Source organism: Narcine bancroftii, chromosome 6, assembly GCF_036971445.1.
Source record: "Narcine bancroftii isolate sNarBan1 chromosome 6, sNarBan1.hap1, whole genome shotgun sequence".
In the NCBI taxonomy this organism is placed as follows: Eukaryota; Metazoa; Chordata; class Chondrichthyes; order Torpediniformes; family Narcinidae; genus Narcine; species Narcine bancroftii.
Genome location: NC_091474.1, coordinates 186,254,771 through 186,278,599, shown reverse-complemented (window position 1 = coordinate 186,278,599; position 23,829 = coordinate 186,254,771). Strand labels below are relative to the sequence as shown.

General features: G+C 40.9%; 1 protein-coding gene across 8 annotated transcripts in view; it reads left to right on the top strand.

The window, feature by feature from the left end:
• ptprk (protein tyrosine phosphatase receptor type K) overlaps positions 1 to 23,829 on the top strand; it is a 612,998-nt gene that overhangs the window by 509,050 nt on the left and 80,119 nt on the right. For 5 of the 8 annotated variants that reach the window (XM_069886982.1, XM_069886981.1, XM_069886979.1 and 2 more), the window contains exons 14-15: positions 19,363 to 19,501; positions 23,388 to 23,417. In XM_069886982.1, the coding sequence (XP_069743083.1) occupies positions 19,363 to 19,501; positions 23,388 to 23,417 (169 nt within the window). The remainder of the gene's footprint in view (positions 1 to 19,362; positions 19,502 to 23,387; positions 23,418 to 23,829) is intronic. The other 3 variants (XM_069886984.1, XM_069886983.1, XM_069886980.1) reach the window with 1 other exon arrangement.

The following is a 23,829-nucleotide window of genomic DNA, read 5'->3' as shown; positions in this document are numbered from 1 at the left end:
TTCAACCATCACACCCCCCCCCCCCCCACAACTGCCCACCTCAATTTTGTGAAGCCACAGGAAGATGTTGCGTGAAACCACTCTTCCCTAGTAAAAGCAACATTCAGAAACAGCTGAGTTACTAAAGGGATGGTGAATAGATCAACAGAAATCTTGTAAACCAGGGTATTGGCCTTCACAGTGTGAATCTAGCAGGCTGAATAACACTGTACCAAATTTGCAGTTTCCCTTCTCCAATGGGAATGATTTTTATATTTTTTATTTATATTCTGACTGTAAGGAGACAAAATAGTGTGAGAAATAGGAAACAAGTATCCTATCAGTACATTTTAGTGTTCCACAGCATTGTAGGAAGTTATTTTATTTCCATCTCAGCTACGACTTTTCCCCAGTGAAATACTTAAGTTAATATTTCTTCCCTCATTTCCATTTGGCACTTGAGGTCCAGTCAATTTTGGGGAAAAAAAGGTAGCTGGAGAATATTAAAGAAATGCAAAAAAATGAAGAAAACTAATTATACAAAAAATAAATGGGGCTGTGCTTTTTTTTTTAAAGGGTTATTAGCAGAACCAGGGAGGTCTGAGATTGGGCCACAAAGAAGGAGATCATACATTCAAGTCCATGCTATAACCTTGAAATCCATAAAACCACAAGTTTATGAATTAGCAGGCATAATATCACCAGAAATGCTGCTGTAAAACCAAAAAAAAGCTTCAATTGTATCTTTGAAGGAAGGATGTGCAATTACAGTTTCCTGATGGCAAACTCTATGATGATGCGATGCAAGTGTTAAAAGCACTGCTTTAAAAATTGTGCAGGATTAGCATTCCTAAATCTAGAATGATCATCTGTGGAGAAATGCTTCATTGTGGACATCAGAAGCAAATTTTACAGTTTTACTGTGTCAAATGATCCTTCTGAAAATGAACAAGTGCCAAGTGCATTTTGTCAGTTTGCCTTGTATTTTTGACCTTTTTCATCTAATGCCTTGTTCTTGATCTGATGCCTTATTCAAACTCAACCTTCAATTCAAACACCACTGAAGTTGTTTTGTGAAAATGCACAGAAAGGAGATGAAGTAGATGATGACAGTTGTCACTGACAGCCATCCCTTTCCACCGAAAGACAGGTCATCATGTCCTTGCAGCTTTAAATATAATCCCCCAAAATGATAACATCTCATTTAAGTAATGAAGTAAATCTATTTGCTGCTAAAATGCTTGGATTGCTCAAAATAATGTTTGATAAGTTACGAATGTTACATTGTACAGCTTTGCAAAAGCCTTGAGGAACTAAGAAGGAACTGTCAGAGAATGAAAGAATAGACAGTAAAACCCCTGGTATCCAGCATCTATGGGAATTGGTAATGCCAGATCAGTGAATTTTCCGGTTGCTTGAGATGGTGTGTTGCGTGATTGGTGAACTAATGGCAAGGCATGCCGATTTTAAACTTACCTATTTTTTACCTATTTATTTTATGCAATGTTTTTAACCAGTTGCCTGAGAGGCTGCCGGGTGTTTGAATTCCAGATAACAAGGGTTTTACTGTATATTAATAAAACAATGATCTGAGAGGATGTTAAGTGTTCATCGTCACTAGTTTAGATCACAAATTTGACTGACATTCAAAAGGGCTGTTAAAGTGTATGTTGTGGAACAGAAACTCACAGTTTTGCAGAATTACCATGTGATTAGCTCTTTGTACACCAGAAATAGCATTTTATTGCCTTTCCTCGAGCCTTAAATTCCAGTAAAAACCCATCTTGTTTGTCCATTAGGGAAGGACATCTGACAGTGGCACAGATATTACTGTTTCATCTTCATGATGAAAGTTGATTTTTTTTTTAAATGTATGCAGCTCCCACCAAGCTCATGTTCTTATATCTGTCATTGAAACCTATTTCATGTTTGCATTCAGATCATTACCATGTCAACATAGCATCAAATTTGAAAAATTTAATGTCTATTCAATTTGAGGAAACCACTGTGTTTCAAACAAATATATGCAGTCACAATCTTGTTTAATCAAAGTGGTGGCAATGGTCGACACAGGAAGAGAGAAAATTTAGTGTATGACAGTGACTGAGGGCAGCCATTTACGGCTTTGGCAGGATCTTCACTTTGCTTTTGTCACCAAACAACGTCCTGTTGTTTTATATCGCTGATTAACATGCATTGAGAAACAAAATATTAACAGTGATTTATTTTAGCACACAAAACTAATTTTATTCATGATTAAACTGGAAGGACTTTCTGGATGTTCCTTTGGTAAAAGGATAAAGAAACTAACAAAAAGAATTCATGAAGATGTAATTTCAATCAATGAGACATTATAATCTGGTAATAAACACTTCTAATGAAAACCGTCAAGCAATCAGTGTCCTTTTCTCAGTAAAATGAAAACTAGGTTTTATGTTGTCATTAAAAAGAAATAAATCAGGACAAATCTCCAGCTATGCAACTTGAAGCCTGCAACTTTGGTTAATAAGATGAAGCAGAGCCCCAAATGCATTTTGTGCATCAGGTTTAAACGTGTAAATTTTGATACTGTAATAGGTGAATATGGCCATTTCGGAACTGGGTTCTGTTGAAGTCTTTGACTGAATAATACAATTTAGCATCACCACAAGTGATGTTGGAAAGGTAAAATATCTTTCACCTGTTAAACTTTCAAAGCAAACACATTAATATTCTATTTTCCGATCTGAAATATATTTTTTGGTTTGTTCGTGGTCAAGAGAAAATCTTGAATTTTAATCAAAAGGGAGTACAAGCATTGGAAAGTTGAAATAAAAACTGAAAATGAAAGACCAACTTGTCAGGCAAAGGCAGATCTGTGGAGGGAAAATAATTAATTTTTGAAATTAACTTTCCATCAGTTACTGGATTTAATGTTAAATCATGGTGATTGTGTCCATGGTGTTGAGCTCTTACGCTCTGCCATTAGTTGAGATACTTCTTTGCAAATTTGTCAGACACTAAGAGGAGAGGTTTGGCTGCCCTCTACAGGAATGATACATTTGAACTTGTGAGTTGAGAACTGATTTCGGAGATTTGACTATTCCCATGGAATTTTGTATATAAAAGTGTAAATTTATCATCTGGTGAAATGAAAGGGATGCTTTGTTTACACATTAAACTTGTCCTGTCATTCAATGAGGTCAGAGCTGATTTGTGACCGAATTCCATGAATCTTCTTGTTACCTTTGATATGGAGAAATAATCCAACCACATAAATACTGCAGCTAAAAGACCAGGTTAAGACCCTGTATTTCCTGTAGTGAGTAATTTGCCTTCTGACTTTTTCCCTCTAACATAACACTCCACGTGTCCTGCAAGTTCTCCTTTAAATTTGCATAATCGTAACTTTGAAATACCAATGAAAGAATTGAGAAGAGTTGATAGTGCACCTCTGCTGTCTTTTCCAGTGATATCCCTCTATTTGTTGATACCCTTCATATCCAGGAATCTTCTCTTCGTTGTTGTGAATTAGACCAGTGGCCATGACGCGGCAATCTTTCAGGAGAGGGAATTTCATTTGGACAAAGGAATTTCTTCCATCAATTCTTTTAAAAATATTTTTGATTTTTTTTTCCATATATCAAAGTATTATTTAAATAAAAAGTATTTAAATATGTATATAAAACTTTTTCTTACAAAAAAACAACCCTTTCCCCCTGCACCCCTCCTTTTTCACAATATAGATCCACAGACACTGTCAGGGCTCACATTTATGTTGACCATAAAAATTCCATATGGAGAAATCGCTTGCATTTCTACTACAGCAGCATCTATTATTGTTCTTTTTATTATTGTATTTATAGTTACAATTGGTCCCCTAAATTATTTTTTTCCATAGGTATGCAACTATTCATCTCAGCAGACCATCGTGCTGTATGTAGAGGGGGGGTCAGATTTCCAAGTACCGTATATTTTGGCATACAAGTCAACCAGCATATGTTGACGCCCCCATTTTTCAGCCTTCTTTTCAGGGTTTTAAGTCGACCCCAATTTTCTGGCTACCTGAGGTGCCCCGTTCACCGGCGTATAAGTCGACCACAAAGTTTGCAATGCCTGAGATTGGTGTTGACCGGCATATATGTCAACCCCCATAGGTGGCGCAGATTGACCTGCTGGGCATTGGCTGGAAGTGATTGCTATCATAGAGGGTCCATCGACACAACGCAACAGACAACGAAAATATGGAGCGAGCTTTAGGTTGAAAATGATAGAAATGGCCAAGAAAGCCAACAAATGCGCTGCTGTAAGAAAATTTGATGTAAGTGAGAAGTTGGTAAGAGACTGGAGGAAGAAAGAAAAGACTTTAAGAAAAATACCAAAAAGGCAACGTTCTTTGAGAACATTGGCCAGGGTTGGAAAATCAAGTTTCACAATGGGTACGTGAACAGAAACATGACTGAAATTAAGAACACTTGCACTGCAGTGGGCTGAGTCGCACCCAAACCTTAGGGAGGATTTTGAGGCTACATTAGACTGGTGCAATCATTTCATGAAGAGGAGACATCTGGTATTATCCCCAGAAACAAAAATTGCACAGAAACTACCAAAAAATCTTGATCATAAAGTTATAAGTTTTCAGCAGTTTATTATAGGGAACCGGCAGAAAAACAAGTTTGCATTGGCAAATATCGGAAACATGGATGAAATCCCTATGAATATTGACATGATAGGCAATAGAACAATGGAATGGAAAGGTGTTAAAACTGTGCAAACAAGAAGTACAGGCCACAAAAGGACCAGGTTTACCATGGTGTTATCATGCATGGCCGTCGGGACAAAGCTAAGACCCATGATGATCTTCAAACGCAAAATTAAACCAAAAATGAAATTCTCTGCAGGTATTTTTGTACATTTTCAAGAAAATGGATGGATGGATGAAAATGGTGTAAAACTATGGATAGACAATGTGTGGAACAGGCAGTCGGGAGCTTATGCAAAGAACGGAGTTTGCTGGTCTGGAATATGTTTCATAGTGAAAATGCGAAGAGTAGATTAGCACTACACGTTTATCGCGCAAACAGAGGAACTACTGACATGGTCTTTGCCCTCAGACAGCTCCAAGAAAAGTGCAGAGAACAAAACAAAGGACTCTACATCACCTTTGTTGACCTCACCAAAGCCTTCGACACCGTGAGCAGGAAAGGGCTTTGGCAAATACTAGAGCGCATCGGATGTCCCCCAAAGTTCCTCAACATGATTAGTGTGTGTGTGGTTTGACATCTGTATTGCAACCTCTCAATGTCTACTTGAACAAGCCATGTGTGTGAAGAAATGAATACATGATGTAGATTGCAGAAAAGTCATTTACAAATGGCAGGGCAATGCATGCTGCATCACTTGACATGCTCTGTGACTTCGTGCTCAAGGCATGGGGTAAAGTTAGAGACTGTGATAAAATCTTTTAAAAAGTGTGGTAAAGCTTGTGCAGTTGATGGAATGGAAGATGATTTATTGTGAGACACTGATGATGAAGCTAAAATCACCTCATCAGATCTTTGGCTTGGCTTCGCGGACGAAGATTTATGGAGGGGGTAAAAAAGTCCACGTCAGCTGCAGGCTCGTTTGTGGCTGACCAGTCCGATGCGGGACAGGCAGACACGATTGCAGCGGTTGCAAGGGAAAATTGGTTGGTTGGGGTTGGGTGTTGGGTTTTTCCTCCTTTGCCTTTTGTCAGTGAGGTGGGCTCTGCGGTCTTCTTCAAAGGAGGCTGCTGCCCGCCAAACTGTGAGGCGCCAAGATGCACGGTTTGAGGCGTTATCAGCCCACTGGCGGTGGTCAATGTGGCAGGCACCAAGAGATTTCTTTAGGCAGTCCTTGTACCTTTTCTTTGGTGCACCTCTGTCACGGTGGCCAGTGGAGAGCTCGCCATATAATACGATCTTGGGAAGGCGATGGTCCTCCATTCTGGAGACGTGACCCATCCAGCGCAGCTGGATCTTCAGCAGCGTGGACTCGATGCTGTCGACCTCTGCCATCTCGAGTACCTCGACGTTAGGGGTGTGAGCGCTCCAATGGATGTTGAGGATGGAGCGGAGACAACGCTGGTGGAAGCGTTCTAGGAGCCGTAGGTGGTGCCGGTAGAGGACCCATGATTCGGAGCCGAACAGGAGTGTAGGTATGACAACGGCTCTGTATACGCTTATCTTTGTGAGGTTTTTCAGTTGGTTGTTTTTCCAGACTCTTTTGTGTAGTCTTCCAAAGGCGCTATTTGCCTTGGCGAGTCTGTTGTCTATCTCATTGTCGATCCTTGCATCTGATGAAATGGTGCAGCCGAGATAGGTAAACTGGTTGACCGTTTTGAGTTTTGTGTGCCCGATGGAGATGTGGGGGGGCTGGTAGTCATGGTGGGGAGCTGGCTGATGGAGGACCTCAGTTTTCTTCAGGCTGACTTCCAGGCCAAACATTTTGGCAGTTTCCGCAAAGCAGGACGTCAAGCGCTGAAGAGCTGGCTCTGAATGGGCAACTAAAGTTACCTCATCAGATACAGACTGGTTAAACAGTGGATGTGCTTGGCTGCCATCTTTGCTTCAGATGATGAACGTGAGATTGATTTTAAAGGGTTCTAAATGTGTTGTTATTTTCAGATAAGATAGCGAAGGGTGCTAATTGTGTTGTTTTCAATAAAAACCTCAATGAAAATTTGTCGCAGTCTGGGTTTTTTTGGCTTTTCAAGGCTCAACTTAAACGCTGAATGAGCTCAGATTGGATTTTGAGCTGAATTTAAGCTCTCAAAAGTATATCCAGTGTACAAGTCAACCCCCATTTGTTGAGAGGTTTTTTTGGGATTCATGACTCAACTTATATGCTGAAATGTACGGTAAGTGCAATAGATTTCTTAACCACTGCTAAGAAAATTTGGAATTTAGTTAGTTTATTGCTTATTTCAATGAAGTTGCCCAAAGTATAAGCTTCGGGTCACCCGTGAAAGCCACCCCTGTTATTCTTGTTAATATTTCAGTAATATACTGCCAGAAAGTTCTCACCTTCAAACACGACCACGAAGCATGAAAATACATTCCTATTTCTGTCCCAGACCTAAAAACATTTCTGATATTTCAGATTTTGATTTATGGAACACCTGTGGTGTGAGTTTTAACTGGTAGAGGAAATTATATTGCACTAATCAGTTTCTTGAATTTATAAATGATGTCATACTATCCAAACACCAATCAGACCAACATCTTTTCATTATTGCAATACTTAGATCTGACTCCCATCTCTCTCGATCTCTGTAAGCCTGGTTTTGCACTTTCATTCTGGAGAACCTATTACATCTTAGTTATAAATTTAGGTGTATTCCCCAGCCAAATAGTTAATTCCATTTCATTAATTTCAAGTGGGGCTAGACTTGGCCCCCATCTTTCTCTTTGGAAAGTTCTTAGCTAGAGAAAACAAAAGAAAGTCCCATTAGCTAATTGTTCAAAAGATATAAGAAATCCCTCCACATAACAATCATCAAGGATTCAAAGATAGCAACACATTCTTAATGATATACCTGCTTTTTTTAAAAATACACTCATTAATTTCTTACCATATTCTAAACATATGTATTAATATATGGTTATCCATCTTTTTTTGTTATTAACTTAACATTCCAATAAATAAACATGAAACAGGAACAAAATTTAATTTATTACTATTAACTTAACCACCCCCCCCCCTTCTAATTCTAAGCAATGTGTATATATAATGTGTTTGTAAGTTGAGAAAAGTTATTTGATTCACAGTCCAATCTCACTTCTCACTCCTTCAAGTTCACTGGTTGCAGGCAATTCTTATACTGTCCAAAGAATTTAACATTTATGAATTTCACCAGGCTTTGGTGCTTGAAAAGTAAATGGTTACCGCTCAGGAAGGTTCTTGTCAGTTTTCAGGGAGTGATGTGTCGCTCGTTGGACACCTACAACTGATTTCTTTAGATCAGCCACTTCAGTGTCTTGCAGAAGGAACTTGCCCCATCAGGGTTTTCCAGATTATAACCTTTTTCTTTCAGGTCACAGAGTTCCTTTTCTGTTTCCCTTAATTCAAGTGAAACATTATGCAACCAGCCATCTCCTCTTGTATGGACTACAAGGGCTTTGACCAGGCTGAACTAAGAACTCATAACCCATCTTCAAAATGTTTTTTTTTTCCACAAGCTTTTCAGCTTGTCATGTTCCAGTCCCAGCTGCTACTGCTGAACTGTAGAACTGAATTCTTTCTCTTTCTCCCACTCTCTCACTCTTTCTCTCTCTGAGAAAACCATATGTCCCTCTTGGATCAGCCAAATGCATTCACAGACTGCAGCTCTGGACCTAATCTTCTAAGTTCCTTCACCTATTGCTTTCCAAAACAATAGTCCATTACTCCACAGCATGCTTAATTGACACCTAATTGTAAAGTCCTTATAGGCATTCTTCAAAGTTTTTGCAAAAGCACCTGGACTGTCTGGTTTGAGCAGAGCTCTGGCATTTTAAATGAAATCTGTGTTTTGAAGTATTCGTATATAAACTACACTAAAAAACCTGCCACAATTTATCTCCTTTAAAACATATCTATATAAAATATAATATAATCTGTCACAAATGTGAAATTTTCATTTTTTAAATTCTGTAACAGTCTATATTTTTTTGTAAGCCTGTCTGATATTCTTTTTTAAATTTTGTTAAACCATCCAACTCTGTAACATATTCACTCTTAAGATTTCTTGTATAAGAAATCATTTGTCCTCCTAGATAAGCTTAGGCGTATCCCATATTAAAAAGCTATTATCAGTAGAAGAAACATAATAGTTCTATCTCTCTGTTAATAAACTCACAAAAGCCCTTCCTTTTCAACAGTGTGGCATTAAGACACCATCTGTACATACTTTCTTGTTTTTTCCATTATCATGATCATTAAAGTTAATGGCGAATGATCTGATAAAAGTCTCACAAAATATTCCATTTTTACCACTCTACTTTTTAACAGACAAACATTAAAAACAAATCAATCTTGTTAGTGAATCATGTACCCTTGAGTAAAATGAATAGTCTCTTTCCATGGGGTTAAGCTGCATCGATATATCAAAATTAAATTTATATCCTTCATAAATGTTAGTGTCATTTTTGCAGCTTTTGCCCTTGTTACTGTTCTGGCTGATTTATCTAATATTGGATCTAAACAGAAATTGAAATCTCCTCCACTAGTAATAATTTTGTTTTTCATCTGCTTTTTTCTTAAAAAAAATATTACTTTCCCCACCCATCCTCTTTTTAAATTAGCAGGTTCCTATTTAGTAAGATGTGTTTCTTATAGGCTAACTATACCTGCTTTTAATTTTTTTTGGGGGGGTGTGCAAAGACCGTTTCTTTTTCACTGGCTAGTTTGGCCCATTAACATTAAAACTAATAAATTAAAGAATTCTATCCATGTTGAGTTTTAAACAAATATTGTTTAACAACAAATCCTTTGATTGTTTCACTAATTCAGTGATCTTTCCACTTTAAAAATACACATACAATGTCCCTGCCCTGACAGTGACGTAAACATGAAAACCCAAAAGCCCACGAATAAAGCCCAGAGAGTCCTTTGAGGAAGAAGAACCCTTCCTTTTAGCACCATCTTTATAAATACTCCTCTCTGGGCACCATTCTCACCCTTAGAACGGAGTCTCCACCCTGCTACTACTTTTCCCAAGTTTTCACTCTTTTCTGAACAAAACATTTCAATAAAATTTACTTTTCAGCAATACATACAAAAAGGTTTAAAAAAAATACAACTTTTACTTAGTCCCATTGTAAACATTCTTCACAGTCTTATTCTTTGGTAACCTTAGTCTTTTCATTAACATCACAGGAAATCTTCCACCTCATTCTTCGTCTTAAAAAAATCGCTCATTACCTTCTCCTACTTCGACCCTCAGAGTCGCAGGGTATATTATTGAATAATTCAAGTTTTTGGAACGTAATTGTCTTTTTACATCATCAAATTCCTTCCTTTGCTTAATGAAAGTAGGACTAAAATCTTGAAAAAAATAATACATTTTCATGGTCAGTCTCAGGTGGGCCATTATTTTGTTTAGAGTATTCATAGGTTCCTTCGGAATTGTCTCCCGTTCCCAGTAACTCAAAAGTCTTACCTGGACCGGTTGTGGTCTCTGATCACCAGCTTTCCTAGGTTCGAGGGTCCAGTGAGCCCTTTCAAAATGTAATTTTCTCTGAATTTGTCTTCTCCCAGCACTCATGGGATCCATGTTTCAAAGAAGTTCATCGGATCTCTTCCCTCTATTCCTTCTTTCAGTCTGATAATTCGAACATTATTTTGTCTGCTAAAATTCTTCATGTAGTCGATCTTGTCCAGCAGACCTTATCTGTCTGACTCCCAAGTCTTTGTATCTTTTTCCAAAGCTTTTGGCATATCTTGTGTTTTTAACCAAGTCATTCTTTCCATTGTCTTCAACAATTTCTTTAATTTCAGTCATCTTTTCAGTCACGTCTCTTCATTTTTGATGCCTGAAAATCAATTGCTCAAGTTTTCTACTTTTTCTAGGATAATATTTATTTCTTGTGCTGACTCCCCAGCTCTGCCAGTGTCCACCAGTCCCAAAGGCATTCTTACAGCACTCCCTTTCAGGCTTTCGCTTGATGTTCCTGGTTGAGTAGAAACTTCCTCCATTTTTGTTTTCAGCTGTCTTGGTTTCTTAATATTTATTTCATCCAGTGTTTGGTGAAAAAATTCTTAATTTTCAGATTTTAACTGTCTTTTTAATACTCTTCATGGAGAGCTCAAAAACAAACACATCTGTCTACGTCCTTGGCATGGTCACACCCCTCCCATCAGTCCTTTATGACTAACCTCTTATTAGGGTCATACAGTTGCACAGGGAACTAACTTGACAATGTTTAAACATGGATATCCTTCCTCACTGTCTACAACATCATCAATTTTGCTGTCAACCAAATCATTAATATGTAGCGGCGGCTAAACTGCTAACTGATTTATTGCAGGCTGCCTGGCTCGTCTTATACTCGCAGCCCGGACCTGGCTGTGAACAGCGCTGGGGGGCCCCGACATCACCGGGGCGTCATGTGGGTCGCCAAGCGCAGGCTTCTGAGCCCGGTGCCAAGGTTGGGAGGAAACCCCCGACGGCGCCATTTTGGCCGGTTGCCCAGCCACGTGCATGACAAGCGGGGCTGGTTCGCCTGCCTAATGGCATACCGCCACACAGCTCCCCCCCGCCCCCCCAGAACCGGCGCCAATGTCCTTTTTTGCCGGGCGGCCTTGCTTCTTGGGTTGGGCCACAACTACTGGCTCGGTGGGGTGGAGGTGGGCTGGCTTTAACCTGTCCACCGTAAACAGTTCCCTCTTACCACTGATGTCCAGTGTGAAAGTGGATCCTGAACGCTGGACGACTTTGTATGGCCCCTTCATATGGTCTTTGTAGAGGTACTGTGGACGGGCCCCGCCTGAAAAAAATGTACTCTGCGGAATACAGCTCGCTAGGGACGTAAGAAGCCCATGTGCCATGTCTGAGCGGCGGTGAGGATGTGAAGGAGTCCAACTGGGTCCAGAGGTGGGGAAGGAGACCGTGCAGTGACTGCTGTGGGTTGTGAGGTGCATTGACGAACTCAGCAGGTAGGGCTAGTGGTGCACCGTAGACCAGCTTGGCCGATGATGCCTCTAGGTCTTTTTTGGGTGTCGAGCGGATGCCCAGGAGCACCCAAGGCAGCTCGTCCACCCAGTCGGGACTGGTGAGATGGGCCATAAGTGCCGACTTAAGGTGGCGGTGCAATCGCTCGACTAGCCCATTGGCCTGTGGGTGATAGCCCATGGTGTGATGTAGCTTGATCTCCAGCTTGTTGGCGAGCTGTGCCCAGAGCACAGAGGTGAACTAGGCACCGCGATCACTGGTGAGGTGGTTCGGGATGCCAAACCAGGCAACCCAACCGTTCAAAGGCGCTCGGGAGCAGGAGTCCGTGGAGGTGTCTGGCATCGGGATCGCCTCGGGCCAACGAATGGTGCGGTCTACCATTGTGAAAAGGTAACAGTTACCTCAGGAAATGGGTAAGGGTCCGACGATGTCCACATGTATGTGGCTGAACCATTCCCGGATGTATTTGTAATCTTGTATGGGCGCTCTGGTGTGCCTGTGTACATTGGAAAGCTGGCAATGGGTGCAAGTTCTGGCCCAGTCTACAATCTGCTTCCGAAGCCCATGCCAGATGAAACGTTCTGTCACCATATGGACCGGGGACCTGATGAAAGAGTGGGAAAGGTCATGGATATGGTGGAAGACTTGCCTGTGCCACTGCTGGGGAAACACTGGTCGCGGGGTGCCCATGGAGACATCGCACAGAACAGTGCCCTCACCGTGAGGAGTCAGGAGATCCTGAAACTGCAGGCCCGTGATGGGAGTCCTGAAGGCCCGTGTCTCCTCGTCTGGTCCTGGGTGAACTGGTCGAAGTCAAGGCCGGGTGTGAGAGTGCGTCGGCGACCACGTTGTCTTTCCCCACCTTGTGCCGAATGTTGGTGGTGAACTCCAACATGAAGGAAAGGTGACACTGTTGGCGGGCCAACCAGGGATCTCTTGACATAGCGAGCACCTGAGTGAGGGGTTTGTGGTTGGTAAAAATGGTGAAAGGCCTCCTCTCCAAAAAATAGCGGAAATGGCGCACCGCCAGGTACATGCCCAGGAACTCATGATCAAAAGTGCTATACTTGCGCTCTGGCGGGCAAAGAAGTCAGCTAAAGAATGCCAGTGGTTTCCACTGTCCATTCACCTGCTGCTTTAGGATGACACCGACGGCTGTGGCAGAGGCATCGACGGAGAGCGCCATATGCAGGTCGGTGCATGGGTGGACAAGCAGGGTAGCCTTCGCGAGGGCATCTTTTGTGGCTTTGAATGCCCTGCTGGCCTCTGGCGTCCAGGCGAGTGTCTTGCCTTTGCCCGCGATGAGGGAGAAGAGCAGTTGCATGATGCACGCAGCACCTGGAATGAAACCGTTATAGTAATTGACTACACCAGCGAACTCCTGTAGCCCCTTGAAGTTGTCCGGGTGTGGGAACTCCCTGACTGCAGTGACCTTTGTAGCGGCAGGTGTAGCTCCTTCGGCCGTGAAGATATGGCCCAGGAACTGCATGGACTCTTTCCCGAACTGGCATTTGGCTGGATTGATCGTTAGGTCGAAGTCGGCCAGTCGGGTGAAGAGGGTGTGCAGGTGAGACTTGTGTTGTGCCTGGTCTCTGTTGGTGACAAGGATGTCGTCCAGGTAAATGAATACAGAATTCAAATCCCTACCCACTGTGTCCATAAGGTGCTCGAAGGTCTGGGCGGCGTTCTTGAGCCCAAACTGCAGGCGTAGAAACTCGAACAAGCTGAAGTGGGCAATGATGGCCGTTTTGGGTATGTCCTTGGAGAGCACTGGGATTTGGTGATACCCGCACACCAGGTCAACTTTGGAGAATACCCTCGTGCCATGCAGGTTGGCCTTAACGTCCTGGATGTGAAGGATTGGGTAATGATCAGGTACTGTCGTGTCGTTAAGTTGTCGATAATCCCCACAGGGGCGCCAGCCACTGGAAGCTTTCGTGACCAGGTGGAGTGGTGAGGCCCAAGGACTGTTGGAGCATCGAATGATCCACAGCTCCTGCAAATGCGGGAACTCTTCCTTCGCTATGTGGAGCTTATCCGGCGGGAGCCGGCATGCCATGGCATTGACCAGCGGGCCTTGGGTGGGGATGTAATGAAACACCCCATGGCGTGGTGAGGCGGCGGAGAACTGCAGCTTGAGGAGGGATTGGAACTCATCCACCAGTCGCCTACCTCAAATGTCAACCAGGAGTCCAGGGCGAGGAGGAAGTCGACACCCAGGATGGCAGTTGGGAGGTATGAAACGGTGAACTTCCGCTGGCCGATCTGGAAGTGGATGGTCTTCTCTCTATACGTTTGGATCTCCGTTGAATTTGCTGCACGGAGGGGAAGTCCTCAAGGCTGGTTCCGGGACTCGATGGCTGTGGCCAGGATAACGCTGATCTGGGCCCCGATGTCGACGAAGAAGCATCAGGTGCTGACTGAATCCCGCAGGTAGAGAAAGCTGTGTTCTTGGCCAGCCGCTGCAGCCATTAACAGCGGACAGCCTGCCAGCCTGCTCATTTCCCTGGAATGAGTGACACTTCCGTGCCTTGGCTCCCCAGCGCTGGTGGAAGAAGCAGAGGCCAGAAGTGGATGGCTTGCTTCTCGCTATGCTCTTTGAGGTCCTTGCAGGGGCCGGGTGTTCCACCGCAGCGCGAGAGGAAGGCTTGTTGTGGTCATGCCCGTAACTCGTAACCTGCGGGACTGCTGACCCCCCGGGAATCATTCGAGCCATAGCTCCTGAGCCTTTTGAGCGACCTTCCTTGGGTTAACAAAGCTCTCCTGGGACAGTAATGGCCGGACGTCTTCAGGAAGATGGTCAAGGAAGATGCACTTGAAGAGTGTGATCACCCATGAGCGCGAGCATCTTGTCCATCAACTCGATTGGAGTTCTGTCCCCCAAGGCATTGAGGTGCAGCATCCGAGTGGCATGCTGCCGAGGGAGCCAGTGTGCACCTGCTTGATGATCACGTACTTATCTTCTGCTGGTGGGTGCTGAACAAGGTGCAGCACTTGTTTGGCAGTGGCCTGGTCCAGGGCGGCGACCACATGGTAAAGCTTGGTCGAATCCGATGAAATTTGGTGGAGGTAAAACTGAGCCTCTGCGTGGCTGGACCAGATCTCCGGCTCCTGAATCCAGAAGTCAGAAGGGTTGTTCATGTCGGGTTCAAAGACGTTTGAGCCTGTCGGGGTCACCAATTGTAGCGGTGGCTACACTGCTAACTGATTTATTGCAGGCTGCCTGGCTGGTCATATACTCCCACCCTGGACCTGTCTGAGAACCATGCTGGGGGGCCCCGACGTCACCAGAGTGTCACGTGGGTCGCCAAGCGCGGGCTTCTGAGCCTGGTGCCGAGGTCAGGAGTAAACCCCTGATGGCTCCATTTTGGCCAGCTGCACCGCCGCATGTGTGACAAGCGGGGCCAGTTCACCTGCCTAATGGCGTACCGCCACAAATATAAATAACTAACAACTGTGGTCCCAACACCTACCCCTGCAGCATGCCATTGGTCACAGGTTTCTAATTATAAAACCATCCCTCCACTACTACCCTCTGACTTCTACCTACCCAGTTTGAATCCAATTAGCCAGCTCACCCTATATTTTGTTATCTAACCATCCAGACTAACCTGCCATGCAGAGATGTGTCAAAGGCCATGATCATGTCCTCTACCATGCCCTCAAATCTTTTGGTGACCTCGTCAAAAAAAAATCAAATTTGTGAAATACAAAGATATGTGGACCACCTCTAATTAATCCCTGCCTATCTAAATGCTGAAAGTCCTTCCTTCAGAATCCCCTCCAGCAATTTTTCCATCGCTGATATCAGGCTCACTGGCCTGTAGTGTCCTGGCTTGTCCTTACTGCCCATTTTAGATTATGGTACAATATTAGCCATGTTCCAGTTCTCTGGCACCTCACCTGTTGACAAAGATGATGTAAATATCTCTGCATGGGAATTCACCGTTTCTTCCACAGCTTCCCACAAGTTTCAAAAATGCACTTAATCAGGGCCTTCAAAATTTACCACCTTTATGACATCAAGGCCACCAAACTGGACTGTCCTGTGTATGATCCAAAACATTACAACTAGTCTGCTCCAATTCCTTAGCTTCCATGATCTCCTCAGTAAAGCCTGATGAAAAAATTATTTTAAAATCTCACCCATCTCATGTAGATTCACTCAAAGACAGCCACGTTGATCTTTAATGGGACCAATTCTCTCCTCACTCACCCCCTTTACTCTTAATGTAAGTGTAGTCTTAATCTACCTGTAGGATATAACGGGTCTTCAACCTCTAATTTTAGAATTTTGTAAATTTCAATGAGATCTTTCTCATTTTCTAAACTTGAAAAATGGAGACCACTTCAATCATTCACCTTGTACAGCCAATCTGTTATCCCAGGAATCAGTTTAGTGAATCGCTGTTACATTTCCCTCGATAGCAAGGATATAATTTTCTCAGGGAGAAAACCAAAACTGTTTACTTTAGCTGCCATGTTCTCAGCAAAGCTCTCTATATCTGCAATAAGGTAGTTTTATTCCTTTAACACAAGCTCACATGTTAATTGCATGCCTTATTAGTTGATGCATCTGTTTGGTAGATTTCCATGATTGTGTACAAGGGCACCTCGATCCTTTGAATATCAGTCTCCTCAATCTCCCCATCTGAAAAATAGTCGGTCTATTCCGTGTTTCAAAGTGACAGCCTCACTTGTATATTTCATCTGCCAAGTGCTATTTTCCACTCAGCTTGTCTACATCTCCTTGAAATCTTCTTACATCCTCTTTTATGTACAAAATCAGACCCAGTTTGGAATAATCAGCTAATTAGAAATATGACATTAACCCCTCAGGCTAATTGTTAATATTGACTATGAATCGCTCTGTTCCTCATACCAATCCTTGTTACACCTCATGTGTCCCAACTTGTGAATAACCTGTTCATTCCCACTCATAGCTGTCTATTAATTTATTTTCAGCCCATAGTACTCCCTGTGCTGTGTGCTCTAATCTTGGTGATCAACTTTCTGTGTGGGACCTTATCCAAAGACTTCCAAACATCAAAATAAATATACCACATCTACTGGTAATCAACCAATCAAAGAATTCCATTAAATTATTTAAAAATGATTTTCTTTTCATTATTCATATTTTCAGAATTACAACATAATCTAGATAAGCTGGGAAAGTGGGCCAAGAAATATCAGATGGAATTTAACTCAGACAAATACAAGATTCTGCACTTTGGAATGTTAAACCAGGGGAGGACTCAGATCCCCTCTGAAATAAGCAGGGACTGTTGTAGAACAGAGAAACCGAGGTACATAATTTTGTGAAATAGATGATACAGGTAGACAGGATACTGAAGAAGGCATTGGGTACATTTTCTTTTAGCAATCAGGGCATTAAGTACAAGAGCAGGAATGCCATGTTACAGCTGCCAGAGATTGGTGAGTCCCCACACACACACTCCGGTTCGATCATTCAGACTTCTCTATACTGAATGCAGGCATAATTGCATTCTACTCAAAAATAACACTGGTCAACAACTTTTTTTAAAAAAGGATTGCTTCCAGAAAAAAATTAGACTATCATAGATAACTTCAAGCTGAACACAAAGATAATTTCAGATTCACTGTATCATGTAGGAAATTGGAGAAACATGAAATTAACTTTTATTGAATTTAGCATGTTTAATCACTTAATGATGCTGACACATTGTATTAGTTCAACTGACCTAAAAATGTTTTGCTGCTAATTTTTGTTTGTACTCAGCATCTGAAGCTTCTCAAGTCGACATCCACCAATAGTCCACCAGCATTGATGGATTCCAGTTGCCCTGATAGCACTTTTCCATGTTCATCCCTGACTGCACCAAGGTCAGCAGGGAAGAAGTCCAAGTGCGAATGCAGAAAATAAATTTTCAATGATATGTTGACTTCATGGTTTAGTATTCTTAAAGTAGACTTGAAATATGACAGCAAATCACAAAAAAATAGTTACAGTACATGATAGGAACGTCTTAAGGTGATTTTCATGATCACCATTGTTAGGTCTGCTTTGTTCATGAATGAGTGAGACAAACACCAGACTGAGTCGAAATCAGGGTTCTTTGTTCTTTATTACCGGATTGTAACACTTGCGACTAACAATGTTAGTCGGAGAATGCATTCTGCCGTTATCAGCAAAATGGTGATTTTTTATACCCTTGGATACGTGCTTAGAACATCATCATATCATTACTTGTCCAATGACTAAAACTGTTGCTATCCTTTCCCTGCTAGCTTCCTGCCTCTCAATCCATCAATGTCTCTCTTATCTTGTAAGTACAAGGATGCATTCACATCTTGTTACAGCCCTGCACAGGGTAACTCCTTACACATTCCCATCTCATGATGTTTTACCTAACAGGAGTACAAGGACACCTCCCCTTCTTGTTACAGCCCTGCACAGGGTAACTCCTTACACATTCCCATCTCATGATGTTTTACCTTACACCATCCCAAAATCCATAAAGTACACTCAAGAGTGTTCAGGAAGCAAAATCTTCATTGTCCAGTGTAATTGATGAATTTTACCCAATAATGGCCAATTTATTTCGTAATATTCATTAAGAGTAGCTTTTAATTACATTTTCTTGTACACAGTAAATTGCATTCACTTTCTAAATCTGTCTGCCCTTTGTTTCATTGTGTAACATGTGTTGATTAAATAGCTGCATAGTCTTGATTCATTAATTACTAACGAGTGACAAAGAGGTGATTAATGAATACAGATTTCTTCAGTTTTAACTGAGTGCAACTGCTTATACTATTTTGTTCAGAAAGGAATGAGTTTTTGCAACAATACCATCTCCTTCACTGGCTGGCTGCTCTTATATGTCATTAATCTCACCTGGAGTAAACTGTCTGTGCTTCCTGCATATTGAAGAATCAGGCAAAATATATTGAATTTGGCAGGCTACACTTGCGTTTTTTTTAATCACTACACATAATGGTGACACTATGGTCCAGTCATTCTCAATCTTTTTTTTAAGCTATGGTCCCCTTAGGACTCCGCTCAAAGTTTATGGGCCCCCTTCTCTGTGAAACAGTCAAGTTTTATCCATATTTATCTCCTACCAACTACATAAAAAAACATTAAAAATATTTATGTTGTGTGAGGTGAAAAAAAAAAACAAGGCTTCTACTTAAATATTTTGTGGCCCCCAAGGGGGCTGGAGGGCTCCCATTGAGGATGGCTGCTATTGCCCATATTGACAATATTAATTTAAGTGTGGTCAATTCATTATTTTGTCCAAAAATTAGAAAGCATTCAAGACCACAGTGGTTGGTCAACATCACAAATAACAATGGCCTGTAACCCAGGTATCATAGTTAATCCAGGTAATCAGCAAGTTCTCAGTAAATTAGATTTATTTGAAAAAGTATTTGATATCAATGTCTTTGTAAGTATGACACATCAAGATGTATGTTCTGGTTACCAAGTCTGAAATAGAGCTAAGAACATTTTTTTACAATGTGAATGTTATTTTTCTACATCTGCATTGATTATTTTTCGTCAATGCTGACATTTTTTCTCATGTTCCTTACCTGTCTCTTAATTTCTCAAGCGATTTAAAAGGTCGCATTGTGAGATGAGTTGCATCTGGACTTTTGAAGTGTGTTTATGAAGTAGCAGTAAATATAATTTCCTTGTCAACGATAATTACATGCTTTCATGCAAATATTTCTGACTAATTTAGCAGCCACAACTGAAGAACCTGAGGTGGTCCCTGATCCCATCAAGCAAAGTGACCAGGTGGTAAAAATAGCTGGAATCAGTGCCGGAATTCTGGTTTTCATCCTCCTGCTTCTCGTTGTGGTAATGATCGTTAAGAGAAGGTACAAAAATGCTCGAATTTTTGAAATGTTTGCAGCTGTAAATTCATTAGTAACTCAATAACTATCAGGTAACTCTGAAGCAATATAAAACATCTGAAGAGTCATTGTCCTCTTTGAAAACATTTGCTGCATTAAATAAGTTCTGTAGTAAAATGGCAGTGCAACACAAAAGGATTGGACAAGCTCGCTTATATTGCCTAATTTCTTATTTGAGAAGGATCTGAGTGAGGCTCAATTTATGAGTGAGACAAGGGTTGTTGCATCAGCCAGTTCTTTGAGACCTAAATCATAAAAAAGAAAGGCTAAAATCTATGGTCCCAAATTATGTTTCACTTAATTTCACATTTGGGCTGGACTTGCTTCCCACACAAAGGATTGATTTCATGGTGCTGGAGTGGTGGTCTGTCTTCCTGGAGATGTGTATGTGTGCAGGATGGATCATTTGAACACCATTCATTTCAGTTGAATTTCTGATAAGCTTTATTGGATGCGGTCACCCATCAAAGGTACCAGGTTAGAAAATTCCCGATACTTCCAAACAAATCTGAGTGGGGAAAAAAATCAACCAAGTCTCGTATATGGCATCTTTTCATTCTCTTTCATGGCATCCCAAAGCTATTTGTGCCCATTGAAGCACCTTCAGTAAAGTAACAGTAAAGTTAGTGTTAAAATGTCCAACTGCAGATCAATTAAATGACTCTTGTTATTTGTTCTGAGATTAAAAAGGAAGGATGAATAATCAGAGATGATGATTTGACGCATCAACTGGGTAAGAAAAAAAACTACTTAAAAGGATGGTTGAAACACAGTGTATGCAATATTAAAGCCCAGAAAGATAATGAATGGAAACAGGCTATAGGTACAATTTAAGAAGGAAAGGAAGATTTGGGGGCAGATTTAAATAGCTACTGCTATTCGGTATAGTGCCCCATGTAAATCTGCTCTGACGTCCTGGAGAAATGCTATCTCGTCTTTACCATGCAATGCATGGTATGAACGACAAATAAAGGTGACATGACTTGACCTACCTTGAGTAACATTACAAGAACCAAGAGGGGTGGAATTGAAGCAGGCTTGAAATGGAAAAAGAACAGGTCACAAAGAAGACAATTTTTTAAAAATATTGTAGCAGGGTAGGGAAACAGTGAGTTAATATTTCATGTTAAGCAGGATGAGATGTTTCTTTTGATGGATTTTTATTAATGTATCCTGACTAAGAACATTTTGAAGATTAAAATTTACAGCCATGGGCAAACACTATGGGCAGCCAGATCCCCATGTGAATTGGTGCCAAGTAATTTATCTTGTCTCACAGCCGCCTCAATTTCCCACAGCACTCATGAAGAGAATGAAATGTGTCTCACATGTAGACTGACTCAAACTCCGTATCCTTGGCATTCCACAAGAAAGCTCAGCTGAGCACTTCAGCTAACATGTATTTGCCTGCACAGTTCCAAATTTTTGTTGTGTGCCTGCATCCTGTTCAGTATTTTCTACCATCTGGTGCACTAAGGGGGGACTTCCCAACAAGTATCTTGATTGGCTTATGGTCAGTAGGCACATTCATAGTCCTCCCAAGATGGTAGAGGTGAAATTTCTTCCACTAAATGTCTGTGCAAGTGGCTGCCCAATCTGTGGATAACATATCTTATCAGATCTGTGTGCATGCTGTCAACTGAATCTCTCACAAGATCTTTGGTTTAAGGCCCTTTTCTGAGATGTTTGCTTATAATTTCAGCTTTTAATCATCATAATATTTGAATTCAGGTTCTACTGTGACACCTCGTTAATTTGTTTGATTATTACTTGTTCTATCCAGATACCACTGTTCCTTATTATTCTTGGAAAGCTGTCTGTGTGCCACATACATCACTATGATATGGCAGAAACTTTGTGTTCCCATAAAATTCAGAATCACAGAATAGTTACCCTACAGGAAACTGTTTGGCCTATTGAATCTGTGCCTTTTTCGTAATAGAGAAGTTAAGCTTGTTCCAGTCTTATTCTCACAATGGTGTTGCAAATTCTTTACTTCCAAATACTTTCCCAACTCCCTTTTGAACATGAAGAAGTTGCACATTTCTTCCAAGTCTTATTGAAGTGTCACTTGTTTCTCTTAATGTAGATGCATCGGATGGTACTCTGAATCCAATCCAGTCTGTCATTGCACAGCTCATATCATCTGCTCTGTGGATTTCGGCACAGTGTCAGAAATATTTTTCAGTCCACTCCTTACACACCTTTTCACCCAAAAAAGGTTAATTTTTATTTTAGCCATTTATGTTGCCATCCAAACTTTCAAACAACATGCTTTCCTTTTTCTATCTTTTGTCTTTCATTTCACCACATGTGGGGTTCCCCCTATTAGCCATCCAATAGTTGTCGTGTGACTTTGGTTAGCTCAACAGATCTGCCAATACTCTGACATTACATGGTGGCTGTTAATTCTGGCTGATTTACATAAATAATTTGATTCCTAATGAATATATCCTTGAAATCCTTAAGTATTATTTGGAGCCCTATTCAATGTTCTCTCATATCAATTAAAACGTTGCATACTATTTATTCACTGGGCATTTCTCTGGCTCTCTCACCATTTTACTTTATCTAAATCCTTTTTTTCAATGTTTCTAGAAACACGATTGACATATTTTCAGAATTTCATCCAGATAATAGATACTGCATTCCTATAATCATCTGGTTGGCGTAGAGGTTAGCACAATGCCTGTGACTGGGACTGGGGTGTAAATCCCACGTTGTCTGTCAAGAGTTTATACATCCTCCCAATGTCTGCGTGTTTTCTCTGGGGACTCCTCTGTTTCCTCCCACCATTTAAATGGTACCAGGAATGTAGATTAATTGGGTGTAAATTGGGTGGCACTGACTCATGGGCTGAAAGGGCCTGTTATTGGGCTGAATGTTTAAGTTTAAAAAAAACTTCCTTGAGAAAAGTGGCTAAAAAAATATCCTCAGCGACTATAAAGAATCTTGGTGGTTCCCATTTGTCTTCTTACTGATTATTTCCTCAGACCATTAGTGCCATATTTGAAAATGTGAGAATTTATATATGCAATTGTACCCGACTGTATTTAATCTTCCAAATCTCTCAGAAAATGTTGATGGGTTACAAGAGTTTATTGACCAACAGAAAACTAGTCAGTCTTCCCAGATAGCATTAGAACAAACTGTCTTCTATATATGCAATTAATTGAAAGATTTAAAACCAACATAGTAAGGTGGACCACTGAAAAGTAGATCAAGAGAGCAAATTGAAAATTGTAATTTTTAATGGGTTATAATGGAAATGGTATTTAAATTGATCAATGCTGTGGCCAGATTAATTAAGGAAGAGAGTAGTTGTTCATTTAGAAAACATCATTTGAATCAAAATCATTTAAAAAAATTGTTTTAGCCAGTGACTGATTTCAGGTTAATCAACGGGTCATTGGCATTGCCCTTTTATCTGCCTTGATCATCTGTAATAAATGGATGTAATTGATGTGGTTAAAATGGCTTTGCTTTTGGTCTGAGTTTCTGGAATGTTCATTCTTTTATTGACCTGATGTTTCTGTGCAAAGTACCTGAATAGAATGGAAGCTTATTGTACAGTGCATGCAAGAAATGTGCAATCGATTTTAATTATTCACTTACTTTGTTCAATGAACAACATCTGGACCAAATTGTTCACTGTCATTCTGTACACATTATTTCTATTTTATTTGCCAGCACATGATTGCATGGAATGTAAGATTAATTTTTGCATGAACGATTTGCAGTAAAATGCTAACAGAAGATTACCAGTATCTAAATCAGCTAGCATTTGCTTTGTTGATTATACACTTTATTCACCAATAATTCTTTCTTCACTGTCTGATTTGCTTGCCAGGAGGAGCTACTATTCTTATTCTTATTACCTGTAAGTAGACAATAGAAGCAAGTAATATTAAGGTAAAGGGTGGTATTAGGTGCAAATGATAAGTTTTGACATAATCCAGTTATGAATCCAGGAACCCATTGGTAAACTTAAAATAGAAAAAAAATCCTTTTATGTTGGATTTGTAGTTTTAATTTAAATTGGATCTTGCAGAGTGTTTTAATAAATTCGAGCAGGGATTCACAGGATGTGGGCTTAGTGCAGGGAAGAGGCTTGAAGATAAAAGATCAACCACAATCTTATTATGCACAAGAGCAGGCATGAGGGGCTGACTGGCCCTACTTCTGCTTCTACTTCTTATGTTCCTAGTTTCATAATAGATTGTTGATTTACTGGTATGAATGAAGGGCATTAAATCAACACTGAAGACTAGTTTAAATTAATTTTATGTTAT